Below are 23,478 nucleotides of genomic sequence, written 5' to 3' on the forward strand. Positions count from 1 at the left end.
AGACATTCCACTGTTAGAAATAATATCAATGACCTTGTCGTGCTTCCATTTTATCCTTCTGTTAGCTATAAAATTGCACGGATTCTCCAGAAATTCAATTTTCAAGTCGGTTTCTCCCCTATTAATAAAATTCACCCTTCGATTCTAAAAGATTGCGTTTCTGTCTTGAATTCTTGGGGAATTTATACTATATCATGTCATTGTGGTTTAAGATATATTGGCCAAACAAAAAGAGCGTTGAAGTTTCGTATCAAGGAACATGAATCTTATGTCAAAAAAGGGGAAATTAACAAGTCTTCAATAGCGTATCATAGCTGGACTTTTAACCATAATTTTGATTTTGGGTCTGCAAAAATCATCCAAAAGGCTTCTTCCATAGGCGAATTGGATTTTCTTGAGGCTTTTCACATTCACAAAGATTTAGAAAGTTTAGTTAATGATTTGAAGTCCAATCCAGTCCTTCCTAATGCCTTTAAAATTCTACTGTCTTAATTCAATTATTTTTGCCGATAGATGGCGTTACCTCCTCGCCCTTGGTACTACCAGAGGGTATAAAAATCCGTTCAGTGGTTGCTTTCCATTATTTGAAGTTCAGATTTTGAGCGTAATGTGCATTTGCCCCTCGCTCCCTATTTTAACTTCGCTAATAATTCTTTATGCTTGATCAGACAGCCTGGCTCAGTAAAAGTAGGCGGCCAGTGCAACTCTGATTAAAAATCTAGTTATAACCACGTGCAGTGCTGATAAGCACCACGTGTTTCTGTGATTCCTATTTTCTTCTTTCTATGTATTTCTTTCTCCTGATGAGGAGGGACCTTTAGCTGCCCTCGAAATCGATTGAGTGTTTCATTATACCTACGCTAAATATAAGGTTGTTTTTTACGATTTTGATTGTCACATTAGCGTGTTTCTCTTCTAGTCTAGTTTGTGCTATCAACCGGCATTTTCGAGAATATTTTACTGTTTATTGTTTTACCACGTGCACCATTTTGTTCTTCTTTCCACGTGGCCATCATTTTTTCGGATTTGGTTTATGCTATCAACCGGCATTTTCGAGGTAATTCTATATTTTTTCGGTTTACCATGTGCACGATTTTGACTTTCGTTGCTTCTTTCCACGTGGCTATTGGTTTTCAGTATTGGATGTTTCTCTCCTTTTGGAATGTTTTTGTCATTTGTTGATGAAAATTGTCTTCATTATTTATTGGTGTTTTTTTCATGTTATAAGTAATTACTTGTTTGGACTTTCGGAATTACATTTCTTTTGTTCACTTGTTTCTTGCTTGTGCCCTTTTCACAATATGTCCACTGACAGGAACCGATTTTGTAAGTTACGCCTTAAGCGTACGAAATTCTTGAATCATCTACAGTTTCTACTTAAATGCAAACATCAAAATTTCATTCCCAAATTTATACATGTGAAATGTAGCCTTAAAGCTTCCGTTCACGTTTCAAAAATTTTGCATAAATTCAAATTGGCACTTCTTCGTCACATTATAAGGGACACACGCAAACGTTTATCTAAAATTGAATTTGAATTATATTACCTCCATTTAAAAATTGCTAATTCCACTGAAAATTTTTCCTCATTTGAACATACATCCTGGTCTAGAACCGATACCGTTTGTCAACGGCATAAAAATGTGCTCATTTCTAAATTCCAAAAACTCACACACCAGTCGGATAGTCCCAATTATCTAGCTGATCTTCCCACTGTAAACGTTAACTCCATCGTTAATATCTCCAATAGGAATCTTTCGGAGGATCAGTTAAAAGTATTAAAATATAATTTCAACTTTTCAAAGACATCTAAACCTTCAATTCCTCAAATCATCGCCCCTATAGAGAAAGCCTTTAAATTCTCCAAAATTTCGGAAACGCAGAAGGATACAATCCGCCACCTAATTACTCATAACGTTAAATTTAACAATAAATCTTTGGGTTCTAATCTTAGCAAAAAGGAAAATGAGATCTTACGTGAAATTCATTCTGATACTAATATCATTATCTCTAAAGCTGATAAGGGCGGACAGATCGTTGTTATGGACAAACACACATATATTACTGGAGTCTCTAAATTGATAAATGAAGGCCCATACTGCTCGATCCGTAAAGATCCTTCAACTTCGGACCTCATGAAAGTAAAAAGTGCTATTAAATCTTCCCACATTCTGCCAACTCAGTTGAAGGAATCACTTATTCCGCCTATTACTAATTGCGCTAGACTTTATGCTCTTCCAAAAGTCCACAAAACCGGTATTCCTTTTCGACCAATTGTTTCCAACATAGGTACTGCTTCATATCCTTTGGCCAAATATTTAGTTTCCAGATTTTCTCCTCTACTTGATAACAATATTCACACTGTAAAATATTCTGTTGAAGTCATTGATAAACTTAAAAATATTTCCCCACTTCGTTCCATTATGGTTTCATTTGATGTCAAATCATTGTTTACTAATGTTCCGGTCGAAGGAGCACTAAATTGTCTTGAAACTAGGCTTCGGGAATTTCACTTCACACATACTGAAATTAATGAGTTGGTTTCGCTTACTAAAGTTTCTCTAAGTCAAACCCACTTTGTTTTCCAAAATGCATATTTTCGTCAAGTTGAAGGATTGGCTATGGGTAATCCTCTCAGTCCGGTACTTGCTGACATTTATATGCACTATTTTGAGATGAAATTATTTGATAAATTATCTTTTCGTCTTTGGATTCGGTATGTTGACGACACTTTCGCACTTTTTGACGGTTATAAAGAGGATTTATCCGAGATTCTATCTATTATGAATTCAATTGATCCAGCCATCCAATTCACTCTTGAAATTGAATCCAACAATTCCCTCCCCTTCCTCGATATTCTTATAATCCGCAATGAAACCGATTTTAGCACCACTGTGTACCGTAAACCCTTTGCAGTTTGTTTACCACCCCATGCCAAGTCATGCCACCCTGTTAAGCAAAAAATGGCTTCTTTTTACTATTATGTTTTCCGCGCGCTAAAAGTTTGTTCCTCTGAATCTTTGCTTACCAATGAACTTAATTATTTGAGAGCAGTTGCGATTGGCCGTGGATTTTCTCCCGTGATTATTGATAAAGCCGTCAGAAAATTTTCAGATTCCCATCAAAGAAGACATTCCACTGTTAGAAATAATATCAATGACCTTGTCGTGCTTCCATTTTATCCTTCTGTTAGCTATAAAATTGCACGGATTCTCCAGAAATTCAATTTTCAAGTCGGTTTCTCCCCCATTAATAAAATTCACCCTTCGATTCTAAAAGATTGCGTTTCTGTCTTGAATTCTTGGGGAATTTATAGTATATCATGTCATTGTGGTTTAAGATATATTGGCCAAACAAAAAGAGCGTTGAAGTTTCGTATCAAGGAACATGAATCTTATGTCAAAAAAGGGGAAATTAACAAGTCTTCAATAGCGTATCATAGCTGGACTTTTAACCATAATTTTGATTTTGGGTCTGCAAAAATCATCCAAAAGGCTTCTTCCATAGGCGAATTGGATTTTCTTGAGGCTTTTCACATTCACAAAGATTTAGAAAGTTTAGTTAATGATTTGAAGTCCAATCCAGTCCTTCCTAATGCCTTTAAAATTCTACTGTCTTAATTCAATTATTTTTGCCGATAGATGGCGTTACCTCCTCGCACTTGGTACTACCAGAGGGTATAAAAATCCGTTCAGTGGTTGCTTTCCATTATTTGAAGTTCAGATTTTGAGCGTAATGTGCATTTGCCCCTCGCTCCCTATTTTAACTTCGCTAATAATTCTTTATGCTTGATCAGACAGCCTGGCTCAGTAAAAGTAGGCGGCCAGTGCAACTCTGATTACAAATCTAGTTATAACCACGTGCAGTGCTGATAAGCACCACGTGTTTCTGTGATTCCTATTTTCTTCTTTCTATGTATTTCTTTCTCCTGATGAGGAGGGACCTTTAGCTGCCCTCGAAATCGATTGAGTGTTTCATTATACCTACGCTAAATATAAGGTTGTTTTTTACGATTTTGATTGTCACATTAGCGTGTTTCTCTTCTAGTCTAGTTTGTGCTATCAACCGGCATTTTCGAGAATATTTTACTGTTTATTGTTTTACCACGTGCACCATTTTATTCTTCTTTCCACGTGGCCATCATTTTTTCGGATTTGGTTTATGCTATCAACCGGCATTTTCGAGGTAATTCTATATTTTTTCGGTTTACCACGTGCACGATTTTGACTTTCGTTGCTTCTTTCCACGTGGCTATTGGTTTTCAGTATTGGATGTTTCTCTCCTTTTGGAATGTTTTTGTCATTTGTTGATGAAAATTGTCTTCATTATTTATTGGTGTTTTTTTCATGTTATAAGTAATTACTTGTTTGGACTTTCGGAATTACATTTCTTTTGTTCACTTGTTTCTTGCTTGTGCCCTTTTCACAATATGTCCACTGACAGGAACCGATTTTGTAAGTTACGCCTTAAGCGTACGAAATTCTTGAATCATCTACAGTTTCTACTTAAATGCAAACATCAAAATTTCATTCCCAAATTTATACATGTGAAATGTAGCCTTAAAGCTTCCGTTCACGTTTCAAAAATTTTGCATAAATTCAAATTGGCACTTCTTCGTCACATTATAAGGGACACACGCAAACGTTTATCTAAAATTGAATTTGAATTATATTACCTCCATTTAAAAATTGCTAATTTCACTGAAAGTTTTCCTCATTTGAACATACATCCTGGTCTAGAACCGATACCGTTTGTCAACGGCATAAAAATGTGCTCATTTCTAAATTCCAAAAACTCACACACCAGTCGGATAGTCCCAATTATCTAGCTGATCTTCCCACTGTAAACGTTAACTCCATCGTTAATATCTCCAATAGGAATCTTTCGGAGGATCAGTTAAAAGTATTAAAATATAATTTCAACTTTTCAAAGACATCTAAGCCTTCAATTCCTCAAATCATCGCCCCTATAGAGAAAGCCTTTAAATTCTCCAAAATTTCGGAAACGCAGAAGGATACAATCCGCCACCTAATTACTCATAACGTTAATTTTAACAATAAATCTTTGGGTTCTAATCTTAGCAAAAAGGAAAATGAGATCTTACGTGAAATTCATTCTGATACTAATATCATTATCTCTAAAGCTGATAAGGGCGGACAGATCGTTGTTATGGACAAACACACATATATTACTGGAGTCTCTAAATTGATAAATGAAGGCCCATACTGCTCGATCCCTAAAGATCCTTCAACTTCGGACCTCATGAAAGTAAAAAGTGCTATTAAATCTTCCCACATTCTGCCAACTCAGTTGAAGGAATCACTTATTCCACCTATTACTAATTGCGCTAGACTTTATGCTCTTCCAAAAGTCCACAAAACCGGTATTCCTTTTCGACCAATTGTTTCCAACATAGGTATTGAATTTGAATTTGAATTATACACGCAAACGTTTATCTAAAATTGAATTTGAATTATACTGCTTCATATACTGCTTCATATCCTTTGGCCAAATATTTAGTTTCCAGATTTTCTCCTCTACTTGATAACAATATTCACACTGTAAAAAAATTCTGTTGAAGTCATTGATAAACTTAAAAATATTTCCACACTTCGTTCCATTATGGTTTCATTTGATGTCAAATCATTGTTTACTAATGTTCCGGTCGAAGGAGCACTAAATTGTCTTGAAACTAGGCTTCGGGAATTTCACTTCACACATACTGAAATTAATGAGTTGGTTTCGCTTACTAAAGTTTCTCTAAGTCAAACCCACTTTGTTTTCCAAAATGCATATTTTCGTCAAGTTGAAGGATTGGCTATGGGTAATCCTCTCAGTCCGGTACTTGCTGACATTTATATGCACTATTTTGAGATGAAATTATTTGATAAATTATCTTTTCGTCTTTGGATTCGGTATGTTGACGACACTTTCGCACTTTTTGACGGTTATAAAGAGGATTTATCCGAGATTCTATCTATTATGAATTCAATTGATCCAGCCATCCAATTCACTCTTGAAATTGAATCCAACAATTCCCTCCCCTTCCTCGATATTCTTATAATCCGCAATGAAACCGATTTTAGCACCACTGTGTACCGTAAACCCTTTGCAGTTTGTTTACCACCCCATGCCAAGTCATGCCACCCTGTTAAGCAAAAAATGGCTTCTTTTTACTATTATGTTTTCCGCGCGCTAAAAGTTTGTTCCTCTGAATCTTTGCTTACCAATGAACTTAATTATTTGAGAGCAGTTGCGATTGACCGTGGATTTTCTCCCGTGATTATTGATAAAGCCGTCAGAAAATTTTCAGATTCCCATCAAAGAAGACATTCCACTGTTAAAAATAATATCAATGACCTTGTCGTGCTTCCATTTTATCCTTCTGTTAGCTATAAAATTGCACGGATTCTCCAGAAATTCAATTTTCAAGTCGGTTTCTCCCCTATTAATAAAATTCACCCTTCGATTCTAAAAGATTGCGTTTCTGTCTTGAATTCTTGGGGAATTTATAGTATATCATGTCATTGTGGTTTAAGATATATTGGCCAAACAAAAAGAGCGTTGAAGTTTCGTATCAAGAAACATGAATCTTATGTCAAAAAAGGGGAAATTAACAAGTCTTCAATAGCGTATCATAGCTGGACTTTTAACCATAATTTTGATTTTGGGTCTGCAAAAATCATCCAAAAGGCTTCTTCCATAGGCGAATTGGATTTTCTTGAGGCTTTTCACATTCACAAAGATTTAGAAAGTTTAGTTAATGATTTGAAGTCCAATCCAGTCCTTCCTAATGCCTTTAAAATTCTACTGTCTTAATTCAATTATTTTTGCCGATAGATGGCGTTACCTCCTCGCACTTGGTACTACCAGAGGGTATAAAAATCCGTTCAGTGGTTGCTTTCCATTATTTGAAGTTCAGATTTTGAGCGTAATGTGCATTTGCCCCTCGCTCCCTATTTTAACTTCGCTAATATTTCTTTATGCTTGTTCAGACAGCCTGGCTCAGTAAAAGTAGGCGGCCAGTGCAACTCTGATTAAAAATCTAGTTATAACCACGTGCAGTGCTGATAAGCACCACGTGTTTCTGTGATTCCTATTTTCTTCTTTCTATGTATTTCTTTCTCCTGATGAGGAGGGACCTTTAGCTGCCCTCGAAATCGATTGAGTGTTTCATTATACCTACGCTAAATATAAGGTTGTTCTTTACGATTTTGATTGTCACATTAGCGTGTTTCTCTTCTAGTCTAGTTTGTGCTATCAACCGGCATTTTCGAGAATATTTTACTGTTTATTGTTTTACCACGTGCACCATTTTATTCTTCTTTCCACGTGGCCATCATTTTTTCGGATTTGGTTTATGCTATCAACCGGCATTTTCGAGGTAATTCTATATTTTTTCGGTTTACCACGTGCACGATTTTGACTTTCGTTGCTTCTTTCCACGTGGCTATTGGTTTTCAGTATTGGATGTTTCTCTCCTTTTGGAATGTTTTTGTCATTTGTTGATGAAAATTGTCTTCATTATTTATTGGTGTTTTTTCATGTTATAAGTAATTACTTGTTTGGACTTTCGGAATTACATTTCTTTTGTTCACTTGTTTCTTGCTCGTGCCCTTTTCACAATATGTCCACTGACAGGAACCGATTTTGTAAGTTACGCCTTAAGCGTACGAAATTCTTGAATCATCTACAGTTTCTACTTAAATGCAAACATCAAAATTTCATTCCCAAATTTATACATGTGAAATGTAGCCTTAAAGCTTCCGTTCACGTTTCAAAAATTTTGCATAAATTCAAATTGGCACTTCTTCGTCACATTATAAGGGACACACGCAAACGTTTATCTAAAATTGAATTTGAATTATATTACCTCCATTTAAAAATTGCTAATTTCACTGAAAGTTTTCCTCATTTGAACATACATCCTGGTCTAGAACCGATACCGTTTGTCAACGGCATAAAAATGTGCTCATTTCTAAATTCCAAAAACTCACACACCAGTCGGATAGTCCCAATTATCTAGCTGATCTTCCCACTGTAAACGTTAACTCCATCGTTAATATCTCCAATAGGAATCTTTCGGAGGATCAGTTAAAAGTATTAAAATATAATTTCAACTTTTCAAAGACATCTAAACCTTCAATTCCTCAAATCATCGCCCCTATAGAGAAGGCCTTTAAATTCTCCAAAATTTCGGAAACGCAGAAGGATACAATCCGCCACCTAATTACTCATAACGTTAATTTTAACAATAAATCTTTGGGTTCTAATCTTAGCAAAAAGGAAAATGAGATCTTACGTGAAATTCATTCTGATACTAATATCATTATCTCTAAAGCTGATAAGGGCGGACAGATCGTTGTTATGGACAAACACACATATATTACTGGAGTCTCTAAATGGATAAATGAAGGCCCATACTGCTCGATCCCTAAAGATCCTTCAACTTCGGACCTCATGAAAGTAAAAAGTGCTATTAAATCTTCCCACATTCTGCCAACTCAGTTGAAGGAATCACTTATTCCACCTATTACTAATTGCGCTAGACTTTATGCTCTTCCAAAAGTCCACAAAACCGGTATTCCTTTTCGACCAATTGTTTCCAACATAGGTACTGCTTCATATCCTTTGGCCAAATATTTAGTTTCCAGATTTTCTCCTCTACTTGATAACAATATTCACACTGTAAAAAAATTCTGTTGAAGTCATTGATAAACTTAAAAATATTTCCCCACTTCGTTCCATTATGGTTTCATTTGATGTCAAATCATTGTTTACTAATGTTCCGGTCGAAGGAGCACTAAATTGTCTTGAAACTAGGCTTCGGGAATTTCACTTCACACATACTGAAATTAATGAGTTGGTTTCGCTTACTAAAGTTTCTCTAAGTCAAACCCACTTTGTTTTCCAAAATGCATATTTTCGTCAAGTTGAAGGATTGGCTATGGGTAATCCTCTCAGTCCGGTACTTGCTGACATTTATATGCACTATTTTGAGATGAAATTATTTGATAAATTATCTTTTCGTCTTTGGATTCGGTATGTTGACGACACTTTCGCACTTTTTGACGGTTATAAAGAGGATTTATCCGAGATTCTATCTATTATGAATTCAATTGATCCAGCCATCCAATTCACTCTTGAAATTGAATCCAACAATTCCCTCCCCTTCCTCGATATTCTTATAATCCGCAATGAAACCGATTTTAGCACCACTGTGTACCGTAAACCCTTTGCAGTTTGTTTACCACCCCATGCCAAGTCATGCCACCCTGTTAAGCAAAAAATGGCTTCTTTTTACTATTATGTTTTCCGCACGCTAAAAGTTTGTTCCTCTGAATCTTTGCTTACCAATGAACTTAATTATTTGAGAGCAGTTGCGATTGACCGTGGATTTTCTCCCGTGATTATTGATAAAGCCGTCAGAAAATTTTCAGATTCCCATCAAAGAAGACATTCCACTGTTAGAAATAATATCAATGACCTTGTCGTGCTTCCATTTTATCCTTCTGTTAGCTATAAAATTGCACGGATTCTCCCGAAATTCAATTTTCAAGTCTGTTTTTTGCCTATTAATAAAATTCACCCTTCGATTCTAAAAGATTGCGTCTTGAATTCTTGGGGAATTTATAGTATATCATGTCATTGTGGTTTAAGATATATTGGCCAAACAAAAAGAGCGTTGAAGTTTCGTATTAAGAAACATGAATCTTATGTCAAAAAAGGGGAAATTAACAAGTCTTCAATAGCGTATCATAGCTGGACTTTTAACCATAATTTTGATTTTGGGTCTGCAAAAATCATCCAAAAGGCTTCTTCCATAGGCGAATTGGATTTTCTTGAGGCTTTTCACATTCACAAAGATTTAGAAAGTTTAGTTAATGATTTGAAGTCCAATCCAGTCCTTCCTAATGCCTTTAAAATTCTACTGTCTTAATTCAATTATTTTTGCCGATAGATGGCGTTACCTCCTCGCACTTGGTACTACCAGAGGGTATAAAAATCCGTTCAGTGGTTGCTTTCCATTATTTGAAGTTCAGATTTTGAGCGTAATGTGCATTTGCCCCTCGCTCCCTATTTTAACTTCGCTAATATTTCTTTATGCTTGTTCAGACAGCCTGGCTCAGTAAAAGTAGGCGGCCAGTGCAACTCTGATTAAAAATCTAGTTATAACCACGTGCAGTGCTGATAAGCACCACGTGTTTCTGTGATTCCTATTTTCTTCTTTCTATGTATTTCTTTCTCCTGATGAGGAGGGACCTTTAGCTGCCCTCGAAATCGATTGAGTGTTTCATTATACCTACGCTAAATATAAGGTTGTTTTTTACGATTTTGACTGCAATCATTTGTTTTTCTGTATATGTACATCATTTCTACCGATTTTCGTCCCATTCGGATAACTCTTTCTTGGTGCATCGTGTTTTCTTTTCTTTTTTTTTTTTATATTTTTTTTCTAAGTTTATTCTAAAACTTATTGCATCTGAAGTTACTGCTGTGAAATTAAATGGACTTTCGTATTTTCCCATGCATAATGTATCAGCACTTTCACAATTACGTAAGACGTATGAAAGAAATAGAATGGATTTGGATGAAAAAAAAAAAAAAACTTTCAAAAACCATTCATACACTTCTGGGCATACAAATCAGAACAGCATTTATAAATTCTATAATTATATCAAAAGCGGACTTATTTACTAATGTGCTGTTTGGCTCGAAAACTGCTTTCGTTATTCTTGCCTCAGATATAATGCTGTTTAAGTAAAAATCAGTATAGCATTCGCCATTCGCTTGTTCTTACACTTTTTTAGCCTAAAGAGGCAATTTGCTGTGAAGGCCTATTAATTTCGTTTTGGCATTTTGCATCACCCACTATAAAACAGAGTCTCACTTTTCATACTGTTGCCATCAAATATTAGAGACCTACAATATATTTCAAAAAAAATAATAATGAAGAATCTGCATGAATGTATGTATGCTTCTCGCCTTGTGAAAAAACAAAGATATCTATAGCCATCAAATTCTGAGTAACGTGGTCTTCCAATTAAATATGGGCGTCTGGAAGGCCAAATTTGAAAAAATTTTTATTATCTATTTCATATTTTGTAAACCTTTAACGAATATTTGATAAACAAACTCAATGATTTTGAATGAAAGCGAGTAATGGCAACGTTGTACAGAAAAAACATTTTTATCTCTGGTGGGGGAGACTGTGTATCGGAAGTAAGATATGCTCTTTAAATTTTTGTGATATTTCTGTTGAACTGAATTTTATGGTTTAAGTGCGAAGAACATGATATTTAATAAATAAAAGTAACACACAAAACTTTAAAAAATCGCCCCTTTGGGCGTAATATAAAAACTGAAAGATTTCAGATTTTATATTTTATATATATATATATTTAAATACTTAACGTAGCAAACCGTCTTGTGCATCTTCTGGTAGGCAAACAAATTTTTCATTACGTTCTTTTTGATTAGAATGTTATATGCAACACTGAACCTATCATATATGCAATACTGAACAGTCATGAGATGCATGTTATCAAAGTTTAGCTTTCAAGTGAGGCAGACTCAGTCTCATATAAAATGCTGACGATGGGAAAGAAACGTGCGGTTAGTTTTATAAGTATAAATACTCGGAAAAATAAGAAAGTATTTTAGAAAATTTACATACATTGGATATCTTGCAACTCAAACAGCACTGAAAAAAACAAAATGAATTTTTAAAAGGGAGATTGTATTCCTGTACACAGTCTGAAAGAAAACATAAAATTTGCTAATAATATGTAACGGTTAAAAAAGAGGTATTAATAGGGGTATAGCGACTTCCGTGATAGTATGAATACCCAAAATATTACGTAACTATGAAAAGTGTAACCATTTTGTTGTTATTCCCCAGTGCGTGTGATTAAGAAAGAGCCACTGCACATCATAACTGAATTCAGTTTAAAACTAAAATTCGTAAGAGATAAAGCCGCACGACACATTTAGAATTAGAAAAGTTGCACAATACAGTTAGAATGATTTTATAACCAGACTCGGTGTTCTTAGAAAACGATCAAATACCAATATTTTTTATTTATATATTTTAGTTTATATAAGAATTATTTTTTCCTGAATTAAAATTTTAAAAGTGCTTTTAAGCTGTGACACATCTCTGCACGTACAGAATGTTTTGCTGATTTTGAACAATGATGTGAGCTATCCTACCTTCATTCAACAGGCCTGAATCTCTGACTTAACTACCTCCCCCTCCCCTCTATCCTACGAATAAAATCACGTAACCCACGCAACGAATTACGATTACCTACTCCGCTTTGTTTTTTACACGTGACTTTAAGCCTGAGATTAGTTTACTGTGATTTAGTGCTGCCATCTACTGTTCTAAAATGAAAATAATTTTAGAATCTCTTTTAAGTGAAGATTGCATTAGTGTTGTGACTCGATAGATAAACGTTTTCTTCCACAATAACATTACTTTTAATAACAAGCAGCAAATAAATGGTAAAATTATCCTTTGTTTTCTGTAAGTATCTCAATTCTTAAATAATAATTACTCTTGAAATAAATTAAACTATTAAAATTACGCATAACAATGTAGGTGCTTATAGCTCCAGCTAGAATGCCATCTGCTCCTTTTCTATTGCCTGTGTGCTTTAAATACATTTACGGTAATCCAAGTGAGTTAATTACAAAACCACAAACATATTTCTACATGATTTTGAGCAATTATTTGTTAATGGTAGATGGCTGCAGTTTGGGAATCGTTAACTGACTCTTTTCGCTTAATGTGTTTACCCCCATTCATTAGCCAGATTCGAATACTCATTGAAGCGAGAAATTTCCAATTCGGCAATTAAAGGCAGAAAAATAGTTTTTAATAAAGCTATTCAATTTATTTCCTAAAACTCGAGGCAAATAGTTTTAAAAGGGAACAAAACTCATCTTTTGCTTACTTATTTAATTACAATTGCTATGTTCTTTAATTTATGTATTTAAATTTAAATGTTCTGAAATTTCTTTCTTCCCTTCTCCCTTTTCTTTTTTTCCTTCTTTTTCTTTTTTTATGGCAACATCTAAAATTAGGCAGTATTGTTTTCCTTATGTGAATTCATTATCATGGGAAATTGGTGCCACTTAGAAATTGGTGAAGATAAAATATTTGTTTTCACCATCGTGCGCAAGTGCATGTGAGTGTAGGAGCGGGGGAATTGCATAGCTACATTTTTGGATAATGGAATTTTCTTTATCAAATAAATGCAATAGTTTCCACTTAGCGTTAATTTATGGCGGCAAATATCACAATAAATTTTATTTGCTGCCATCTAGCACTGTTATTTTGAACAGCTTATTTTAAACACAAGACTTTATATTCTATGCCTCGAATTTCTAGGAATTAATTTTTAAATGTGTAGGTTTATTGCAATTGTTCATCGTCGTTCTTTTGCGTCAGCAAAAAGACAGATTAGACATTCGATTAAACTAACGAACAGGCTGTACATACGTAATATGTTAAGGAGACACTTTCTGGGTTTCTTACGGCTTTTAATAAGATTTTCCTATTAATAAATCTCACTTAAGATGTTTCCTAATCCCGTGGAACTAGAAAAATGTCTAGGGAAAGTATGTAAAAATGTACTTGATGATATTTTAATTTACATACCTATATATGACTCCCTGTATTTATGTTCTGTGCATATGTATTCTGTAACACTTTTCTTTCGCACTTTTCTTTTTGCATGCATAATTATTGAATGAACGACACAAAAAGAATTTTGAAACTCACTGCTATGAACAAGTACATATATTTTTATACTTCATATTACTTATAAAATGTTTTGTATAAGATAGTGGATTCGCTGTAGGTTGATTTTTAGTCCTGCCTACCACGTTAGAATGATATTGCATTTATAAAGTAAAGTAAAATGTAATTTAAATGTTATCAAACTTTTGTTATCTGACACTCGGACATTCCCAATCAGGGCATCTAAAGATATGGTTTGTTTTTATAAAATTATTCGATTGGTTGTGTCCTATATGCGATCTATTCAGAATTAAAAGAAAGAACTTTGGGAAAAAACAAATCTGAAAGCTTTCAGATTTTACAAAGGGACTTTTTTTAACGTTTCGTGTGTTACCTTTATTTATTAAATATCATGTTCTTCGCACTTAAACCATAAAATTCAATTCAACAGCAGTTTTGCAAAGTAATTTTAAAATGAACATATCTTTAGAATTTCTGATATGCAGTCTCGCGTTCTAGAGATAAAAATGTAATGTTTGACAAAATATGAAATAGATAATATGCGACAAATTAGTTATCGAAACCCTTTTAACTGTCAGTTTGCTTAGAAATAGAGGAATTGATATCCGCTTTGCTTATGTGCGTGCTCATCATGGTTGTTATGGGAACGAAAGAACTGATTTCTTAGCTAAAGATGCCTTAAATTTACCCATTGATATCAACATTAGCATTCCAAAGAGCTATTGGAAGTCCTTTCATTATAAGAAGAGATAGCCCTAGTGTGCTTTGCCGTATTCTCAATACACACACACCATTATAAGAAGCTTTTAGCTAAGTAGGATGAGGAATTTATTTCATCTTGTAAAGGTGAGGTCACCAAAATGTTCTTTCCTTCTATTTACCATACATTGCATTCCGAGTCTTTCCTCTCTATAAATTTGGAAGTGTCTCAGTTTTTGTCTGGTGACGGTAAATTTGGAAGTTACCTGTTTCGTTTTAATTTAAGATCAAACAATTTATGTCAATGTTCAAAAAGATTACCTTAACATGAGAAACATTTGGTTTTCTCATGCCCTACATTTGATGGTCCTAGATTATGCTTGCAGAACGATTTGAAAAGATTCGGAGTGACTTAGCAATGAACTTATCTGTTTTCGTGAAGTCCTGCTTGCTGCTCTCTGATTTTGTTCGTTTTATTTATGCATGTATTTTTTAATTTTTTAGTTAACTTGCTTCTGTAAGCCCTATGTTGTACATATGTGGTGCGCGGGGATGTATTCAAATTGTATGTTTTCAAATAAAAAAAATCTGATGTGCACACCACATGACTTCCTTGTATGGAACATTAAATTATACGCATTTTTCTTGCATTTCATTTAAACTTATTGGATTGAATTAAATCTACTTCGCCGACAGCGCATAAACCACAATAGAATAAATGCATTCTTTAAAAATCATTCGATTTGTTTACCATAGCGACACTCTGGCGCTAGGTTCACTTACCAGCGTTACATTTAGTTCATATTATAACTCAGAATGCACAAAATTTATATCATTTGAAGAATTATCCAATCGTTGCCACATGTTCTATTCAAATACTATAATAAATCTAGATCGATGTATAAAAGGAATTAAGCAAACAAAACAAAAAAGAAACAATTTTTCACAGAAGATTCAGTATTTCTTCTTCAATTAATTCAGTTCTCACTTCGCGACAAGGCAAAAATACATAAAAACTCAAAATATCTATATTAAAAACTACGAAGTAAATCTTAAAGACTTTTTACCTCGAAAAAATTCCAGAAAGGATTAAGCATGATTTAATTCGCAATAATAAATGAAGGCGTGATCTTTGTTGTTGCGAAGCTTAGTCTCTTTAGATTGGCAACAAACTATTCTGCTGTTTCAAATGTAAACAAACATGTCCGCCATGTTATTTAAAAATTAGGCTTAACCGCACATAATCAGCTTTTAAATTGTTGATAATTGTACAAATATTGCTTCCAGAATTACTAAAGGCATAAAAACCTTAACCGGAAGATAAGAACAACATAATTCAATCATTTTTAAAGCAAAAAATGTACAATTTACAAACATATAAGAGTAAAGAAACTGAGATCACTGAGGCGGGTAACAGAGTGGATATATATATAAATATATTTATATACGTTTGGTGCGGGCGATTGCAACCAAAATACGGGGTGCACATCTACATGTTATAAAAGTCCTATATTCAAAATTTCAACGTTCTGAGGCTACTCGTTTTTGAGTTATGCGAGATACATACGTACCTACGTACGTACAGACACCACGAAAAATTATCTTCAGAATTCATTTTAAAGCAGTTTTATAATTTTTTTTGGAGGAAAAGAGTCTGTCTTTACATACGGATGTCACGCAAAAACATCGTTAAATTGCATTCGATAGCGGTCAAAAGGGATATTTTCGTCGAAATATGTTGCTTGAAACTTTTACAATACTTCCTTTTTATTTCATACAAGGAAATAAAAATAGAGCTTCTAGATGCCCATATTCCCTGGAGAATTACGTTATTCAAAGTTTGATGGCTGAAGGTACCGTTGTTTTATTACAATTCGAGAAACGTACATGCATTTATGTAGATGCTCCAATATTTAAATATAATACAGGGCTGTAATAGTTGGTGGCAACAGTTTGAAAAGTGAATCAACTCAGAAAGTGAATCGACACAAAATGCCAAAACGAAATTAATAGTCCTTCTGGGCTAACGCCCTTTGGGCTGAAACGTACAGAAACGATAATTTATTTTTATAAAAATTTTTAACGTGAGAGAATATTTTATTTTGAGTCAGTCGCTAATGGGTTAAACAACTTCGACCGTAACTGTAAAATATCAGCTTAGAAAGCTTTAGTTGGAACGCTACCTGTGAGATTGAGAACCGAGATGCAAACGACAACCGGCCAGGAAGCCTCTTCTCTCGTCACTCCAAAAGCGTTGATGAATGCTACGAATAACACTCCAGACGTCCGGAATATTCCCGCCAAGACAAGGCTGTTGAAACAGGCAGCGAACGCCACAACCCAACTCCAACCTCTGTCTGGGCCTGTCTGTACGCTGTTGTCTGGAAATTGAGTCATTTGATAAAACTGGGAAATGCTGATGAAACCTGAATGTAAATAAGTATGAAAAATTGAAAACCACATCTTCGCAGGTAGTATATAAGATTTTATGCAATTATGAAAATATAAAAAAAATACAGAAAGAATACGAAATAAACAAAAGAACAAAAAATATTTAAGTTCATTGAAGTTCATTTTTGTCTAAGGTTTGCAAGCCCTTTACATTTGGGAGGTATTTATAGGTATTAGTAGTAATATCACGGGAAAATATATTTAATTTTGAAGCAAAACCGTTCGAATATTGAAAAAGGTTCAAGCACTGTTTGACCCTTTCCTTGCAACTCTTAGTTCATTGAGATGTTTAGTTATATCAGTTAGAAAATCAATTTGCATAACCATTCTTTATCGTTCAGTTCAGGGAAGTATTGATTTTTCTCATTAAGAAAAACTTTAATGTGTTCCATGCACAACACAAACGTATTCAAGACATTACCTCAATTAAGCCAATGGGCATGGCTGTATATGGGAAGATCCACATATTCGCTTTCCATTTCTTCTAAAAGAGAATTAAATTTCTTGTACACCAAAGAAGAACCAGACACTATAAATTTAACTATTTTATCAACAGTGTTCATTAGAAAAATTAAGCGCTGTGACGAAATTTTGGCAACTAAACTTTCCTGATGTCGCAAGGAGGAGAGACAGGGTGATTTTATCTTTGTCTGATAACTTTGTAGAGTGCCACTGAGAATTGTACTACGTGCCAAATCTAGCACCCGTGCAACAGGTTGCCGATGCCTGCTGTAGCCTTCATTTTGAAGATTTTGCTGTTCAAAACGTATACCGTCAAATTCTAAATTATAAAGCAACAAATGCCACGTTAATAATTTTACAGTAAATTATATCTTGATTCTAAATGTAAGCAATATTTTAAAAATATTAAAATTATAAAAATCGTGGAAAAAACATAATTAGAGATTTATTTCAAAGTAGTAAATGGTTGAAATACAAATCAAAAGCAGGAAATTTCAAATGAACATTGTAGCAATATCAGCTTGGCAAACATTCCTTGTGCTGCAACTGCTATATTATTCATCTAAGCAGGGTATGATTTGAGGGGGAAAAACGCTACAGCGAAGCTTCAGTGTACTCCAGCTGAAACTGAGCATGGGAAGGTTGTCTTGCTACGGGAAATGTGCCAGCAATTTACTGCCAGAAAAATTCCTTCTCGTAATTATTACCATGTCACTGTTTTCTTTTCTTTCTTCCCCATTCTAGCGTTAACGTGAATTTTGATGAGAATTACAATGTACCTAAAGAGTGACATCAAATTTATCACACACAGTTGTTCCGGGTTGTTGGTTGCTCGCCTCAGATTTATAGCTTTTTTTCCTGAGCGTCTTTTCCTTTCTTTTATTTTCTTTCTCTCTTTTAGTAACTTTTTTTCTTTTAAAGTGAATCACAGTGTAGTAGATTTTTCAGATAACCGTTCTCTTTATGAATATTTGTAAATTTTTATGTTTATCAACCCATTATATTATTATGGGTGATATCTTACATATTCACCGGCAGAAATAAACGTAATTTTTTTAAAGTCTTCATAAGCTCTTATTTAAAAATAATTTATCATATATTTTAACAGAAACAAACGGTTATATAATTCACATTGCAAAAATTCATCTACAACTCTATATCACGAAATAATAAAAGCATGACACGCCTTTGATAAAGACAATAAATTCTGCTTTTAACGATATAATTTAACTAATAGGTTTCGTAATTTAAGCACTCACATTGTTATTTTTCATGATATAAAATTGTAGTTGAAATATGTAAAGAGAATTATTTAATTGTTTGTAGCCGTTAAACTATTCGACATTTATTTTCTTCTTTTAGGTAATAAATTATTTTTATTATGAAACTTACTTTTTTAATAAATAAAAGCTTATTTTATTAAAAAAGTAATTGTTTCCTCATTTTCATCTTTTTAGTTTCAGTGATTTGTTACGAAGTTAAACTATTCAATCGAAAAAACTTCATTTAAAAGATTTTATTTCGCTCTATCCGATGGTGCAAACACGAAAACTCTCAGACTTTTAGTTTGCTCATTAAACGAAGATATGGGAAAAACTGTTTCAATAATAAAATTTAAAAACTCTAAATCAGATTTTGAAAAAAAAATGCTTAACCAAATTGTATTATACATCTCTAATGAGTGTATGTGTCAAGTTTGAGCTCCATAGCTTGTCTGGAAATAGTTTAAAAATCGACAGTAAAGTTTTGACCATAGAAAACGCGTCTATTTAAAAAAATACATAAAATCGCCTAATAAGTATTTTTAATCATTCTTATAAAGTTGATTCTTAATAATCATTCTTATATTGAAAATTTAAATCTCTGTAACAGATACATTTTTTAGTGTTAGAATTTTGAAGTATTATAAAAATATATAATATTTCGTACCAGAATAAAATGAACAAAATAAACTTTTACAATGAAATGCTGAGAAATATATATATAAACTTTTGAAGTGGAAAGAGGTAAGAGTGACGCGATAGATTTCATTAGTATACAGTATGACGTAACGACATCATAAACTTGAAACAGTTTCCAAGCAAAAGGAAAAATGCTTCATAGCATGATTTAAAAAAATGTAGAAAACCTCCCAATTAAATATTTCTTTATCATTGGTTTTTAAAAGAGAGCGCGTTTGTATTATAATCTGTAAAAATTTTAAATCAAAAGTTTGAGATGTTGAAATTTTAAAATAATGAATTTCAAAGAAGGGGGGGATAGAACAAATTTCAGAAAAATTCACCCAAAATTTAGAAATTAAGTTAAAAATTTTACAATTTCACTCAAAAGATTTTTCCCGATTCATCCAGTGGTGCAAACAATAAAATTCTGCGACTTTTATTTCGTTCGTTAATTGAAGATATGTGCGGAAAAAAATGCAAATCGAATTTTGGAAAAATTGAAAAGATTGGAAACGATTGTATTGTCATTTACAAACAGTGTGTGTACAAAATTTTAACTCGATAGCTTATCAGGTAGTAGTTCAAAAGATAAACACCAGTTAGTTAAAATTCCGATAAAGGTTTCAGGCTTAGATTGAATAAATAATACTATCAGACGGGGACTGATTAAACGGAAAGGGAAAACGAATAATCAAGCAAGAAGAAATATTTAAGCATTTTTCAGATTGTGTTATTTTTAGATTTTCTCCGGTTAATCCTTATCAAACTTTCAATATTCTTGTATACTATGTTTAATCCTATCGATAATACGACTATCGGTTGAACCTGTCAAGAAATGAAGGCGGGGGAGACGGGAAAAAGTCGTCCGTCTTCAAAGGTTTTAATCCCGTGATCATCGGCCAAACCCGAAGATATACAATTTCATATATATAAACAATTATATAAAAAGTAACTATATAAAAAATAAAGCTAGTTGAAAAAGCAATATGTTTTACATTAACTTTAAAAAGTGTGAGACAAAAATATCTTAGTATTTATTACTTGTCTCGTATTGTTAAAGGAATGACGACTTAAAAATTTTAATTATTTATCGACAAATATTATAAGCTTTTTTACACGTAATTTCCCAAAATGATATTAAAAAAATAAAATTCATGCATGAAATAATTAAAAGTGCCGTTAAAGCATGTTGCATAGTATAACTGACAAACTTGTTTTAATGAATGTAATTTATTTCCAACAATTTTTTTAGTGAATGTGACTTGCTAGCTTAATCTTTTTTTATTTTAATTTAGCTGATGATGATTTTGAGAAATATTTAAGTATACATAATAAGAAGTCCATACACATATTCTGTATATTTGCAATTTTATATCAGCATTGTCTCATATTTTTCAGGACCATATTAAAAAATCAAAATATATAATATAGTCCTACACTGTCAGTTTCCATGCAACATAACTAATATAAGTAAAACAGGTGACAGATCTACAAAACATATCCTTATTTTTTTAATCATTACTCACCTTTATCTGTAAGAGTTCTATACACTAGTATAAGATCTACTGATAGCCATCAAAAGAAATTTTCCCAATTAATATAATGTTAACGGCTTAGCCTCTGTCTAACTGGAGTGTGAATTTCATACTGATAAAATGTAGCAGCACCAAAGTTATGCTTCAACCAATATATATTTGAACATCCAGTAATTTCAAAGGCTAAAAATTGATTATTAATAAATACATCGCATTGCAATCATTCTATCAGAAATCTGGTTCGAGAAAATATGCCTGCACAAAGTTAAAAAAATTAATACAACGCTTTGCAATGACTGTAGCTGCAATCTGGTTTGAAAAGTATGCCTACACTGGAGCAAAAAACTAACTTATCCTTGTCGCTTCAAACGAGAATGTTTACGAAAACGATCGCTAAAAAAATCCTCCCGCCGCGACTTTCTTCACCCGGAAGTGACGTAAAGCTCTACTTTCTATCCAACAGAAAACATTCGTTCCACAGCGTGAAAATAAACCCTTTACCATATGGCTGCAATTTTTTCGCATTGTGTGAATGCCAGAGCACACTGGTTTCTAAAGCAAAAATCACCATAGCGATTTTCAAAAATACGTGGATATTTATGAAGCTTAGAAAAATTATTGAACAGCTAAGAGTGTATAACAGGATACAAAACAAAGACACAAGAAAATTATTTTATTTTGGTTGCGAAATCGCATGCACTGTGTGTGATATAACGTTGTCGTCCTACGGAAGAAAATTTTCGCCAGTCTTAAAATTAAAGCAATTGTAACAATTATAACACACCTGCATAGCGGTGTGTATAAACATAAAAAAATGCCGTGTATATATATGTACGATATAAAATATGAAAGAAAATTAATAACTTTATTTTGGAAATAGTCCCTTTTATTTCTCATTTTAATTTGGCTACTTCCCCTTCCTGCCCTAAAACTACTAATTGTTTATGATATATGAAGATATTGCAGATATTTTTATGCAGTCACAGACCAAAATTTCAATAAAGGACCGATACTATAAATATCGCTGCTGTTAAATGCGCACTTGCTTTCCTGTTACTCTGTTCGCATGTAACATGCGACACTTTGTTTCATCCTTTGTCTAAAGATGGGAATAGCTCTACAAAATTGTGGGCTGCATATCGCATCCATAATAATGATATGCGATTAAGAATATGTACTGAAAGAATTAAGTGCTCAGAAATGAATTTTTTCACGTTATCTTCAGCCACGCGTGTCTATGAATGCCATTTTATGTATTTATAGAGCTATGTTCTAATTATCCAGATAGTTAATAATTTTAACATGTATTTTGTGTATGTATGTAAAAATTTAGGAGCGAAAGAGAGAGCACAAATAATTTTAATAACCGATTATCGTACATGAAGCTGGCATATAGATTGCTTAATCGCGTAGTTGAAGGATGGAACTTGCAGACAAATGTAGCCGTAGCTAAAACACATTTTATTCCTCAAGAAAATAATTCGTGAGTCGCATATTCTGATTCATACATCATTATGGGCACCCAATCTTCATATTTGTATAAGTTTACGACATGTTAAAAGACACAATTGGTGATAGAGAGAAGTGAGGTGCTACGTGGAGGAAAGCAAGCGGGAAAGTGTGACGCATTCAAAAGAAAATCTGGGCTAGAGTCAAAAGGTTTTGGGTTTCCAAAAAGTTTTGATTTCAATTCAGATCTTATTCGCTAATTGGCTAAAAACATACCAGCACTGGGTTATGTTAGGTTAGGTTTTCGCGGGATTCGAACCTCGGACCGAACTACGAGTGTTCAGCGACTTTACCGCTCGGCCGCTGGTGGGCCCATACCTGCATTGAACCGTTATGTGAGATAGTATGATAGGGATCAATTTAAAATGACGCAATTTAAACTGATATATTATAAGCTCTCTGTTACTATTTTCAGGGCAGAAAGGCGAAAGACCCAATTTTAAATGAAGATTAAAAGGGGTTATTGTCAATTAAAATAGAAGTTTGCTTACATATTTTTATCTTACATAAACATGTAAGATAAAAATATGTAAACATAAATTATAATTTAAATTACCAGTTCCTCCTTAATTCTTTTTAATTTGGGTACTTCTTCTCTTTATTCTAAAAATAGTAAAAAATTTTTTTAAAAACTGCGTCACTGAAAAACTTACCCGCATTATGTAATCCAAATTCTAGATGATACTATAATGCAGTTTTTTTCCAGTGATCAGAACTGAAATGAATGACAAAAGAATTTCCAAAATTTCAGTTTTGGCTCTCTCTTTTATGTGCAGTGTAAAAAAAAATAATAATAAAATAAAATAAAATATGGGCAAGATGTATCTTACAAAGTCTTCTTGACGGAAGCGATTTTCATAAAACTTAGCGGGCTTTACCACTATTAAATGATATAATCTATTATATTTCAAAATTTTAAGTAGCTGTTTCATTACCTCCGAAGTCATGTTTTCATACTGGGCGTTTGTTACCTATATTCACAAAACAAAAAGGGGGGCAATATAAACAGCATTTAACACGGAACCTCACCTTTAACGCCTCATTCCAGTCAGACTGACAGAAAAGAGTAACTTTGAAACACATGTTGTCATTTCTGTCCTGCAACAGAAGC

General features: G+C 33.4%; 1 protein-coding gene across 1 annotated transcript in view; it reads right to left on the reverse strand.

Annotated features, from left to right (window-relative positions):
- The window catches only part of LOC118197063 (uncharacterized), a 153,888-nt gene extending 132,650 nt beyond the window's left edge, over positions 1–21,238 (reverse strand). Inside the window, exons 1-2 of the mRNA XM_085817858.1 lie at positions 20,850–21,238; positions 16,651–16,893 (exon numbers count right to left, since the gene is read on the reverse strand). Coding sequence (XP_085673984.1) covers positions 16,651–16,864 — 214 coding nt within the window. The 5' untranslated portion in view covers positions 16,865–16,893; positions 20,850–21,238. The remainder of the gene's footprint in view (positions 1–16,650; positions 16,894–20,849) is intronic.
- Between the last annotated feature and the right edge of the window lie 2,240 nt (positions 21,239–23,478).

This window comes from Stegodyphus dumicola, chromosome 5 (assembly GCF_044657685.1).
Source record: "Stegodyphus dumicola isolate Sdum_Otavi_A_Nest chromosome 5, ASM4465768v1".
In the NCBI taxonomy this organism is placed as follows: domain Eukaryota; kingdom Metazoa; phylum Arthropoda; class Arachnida; order Araneae; family Eresidae; genus Stegodyphus; species Stegodyphus dumicola.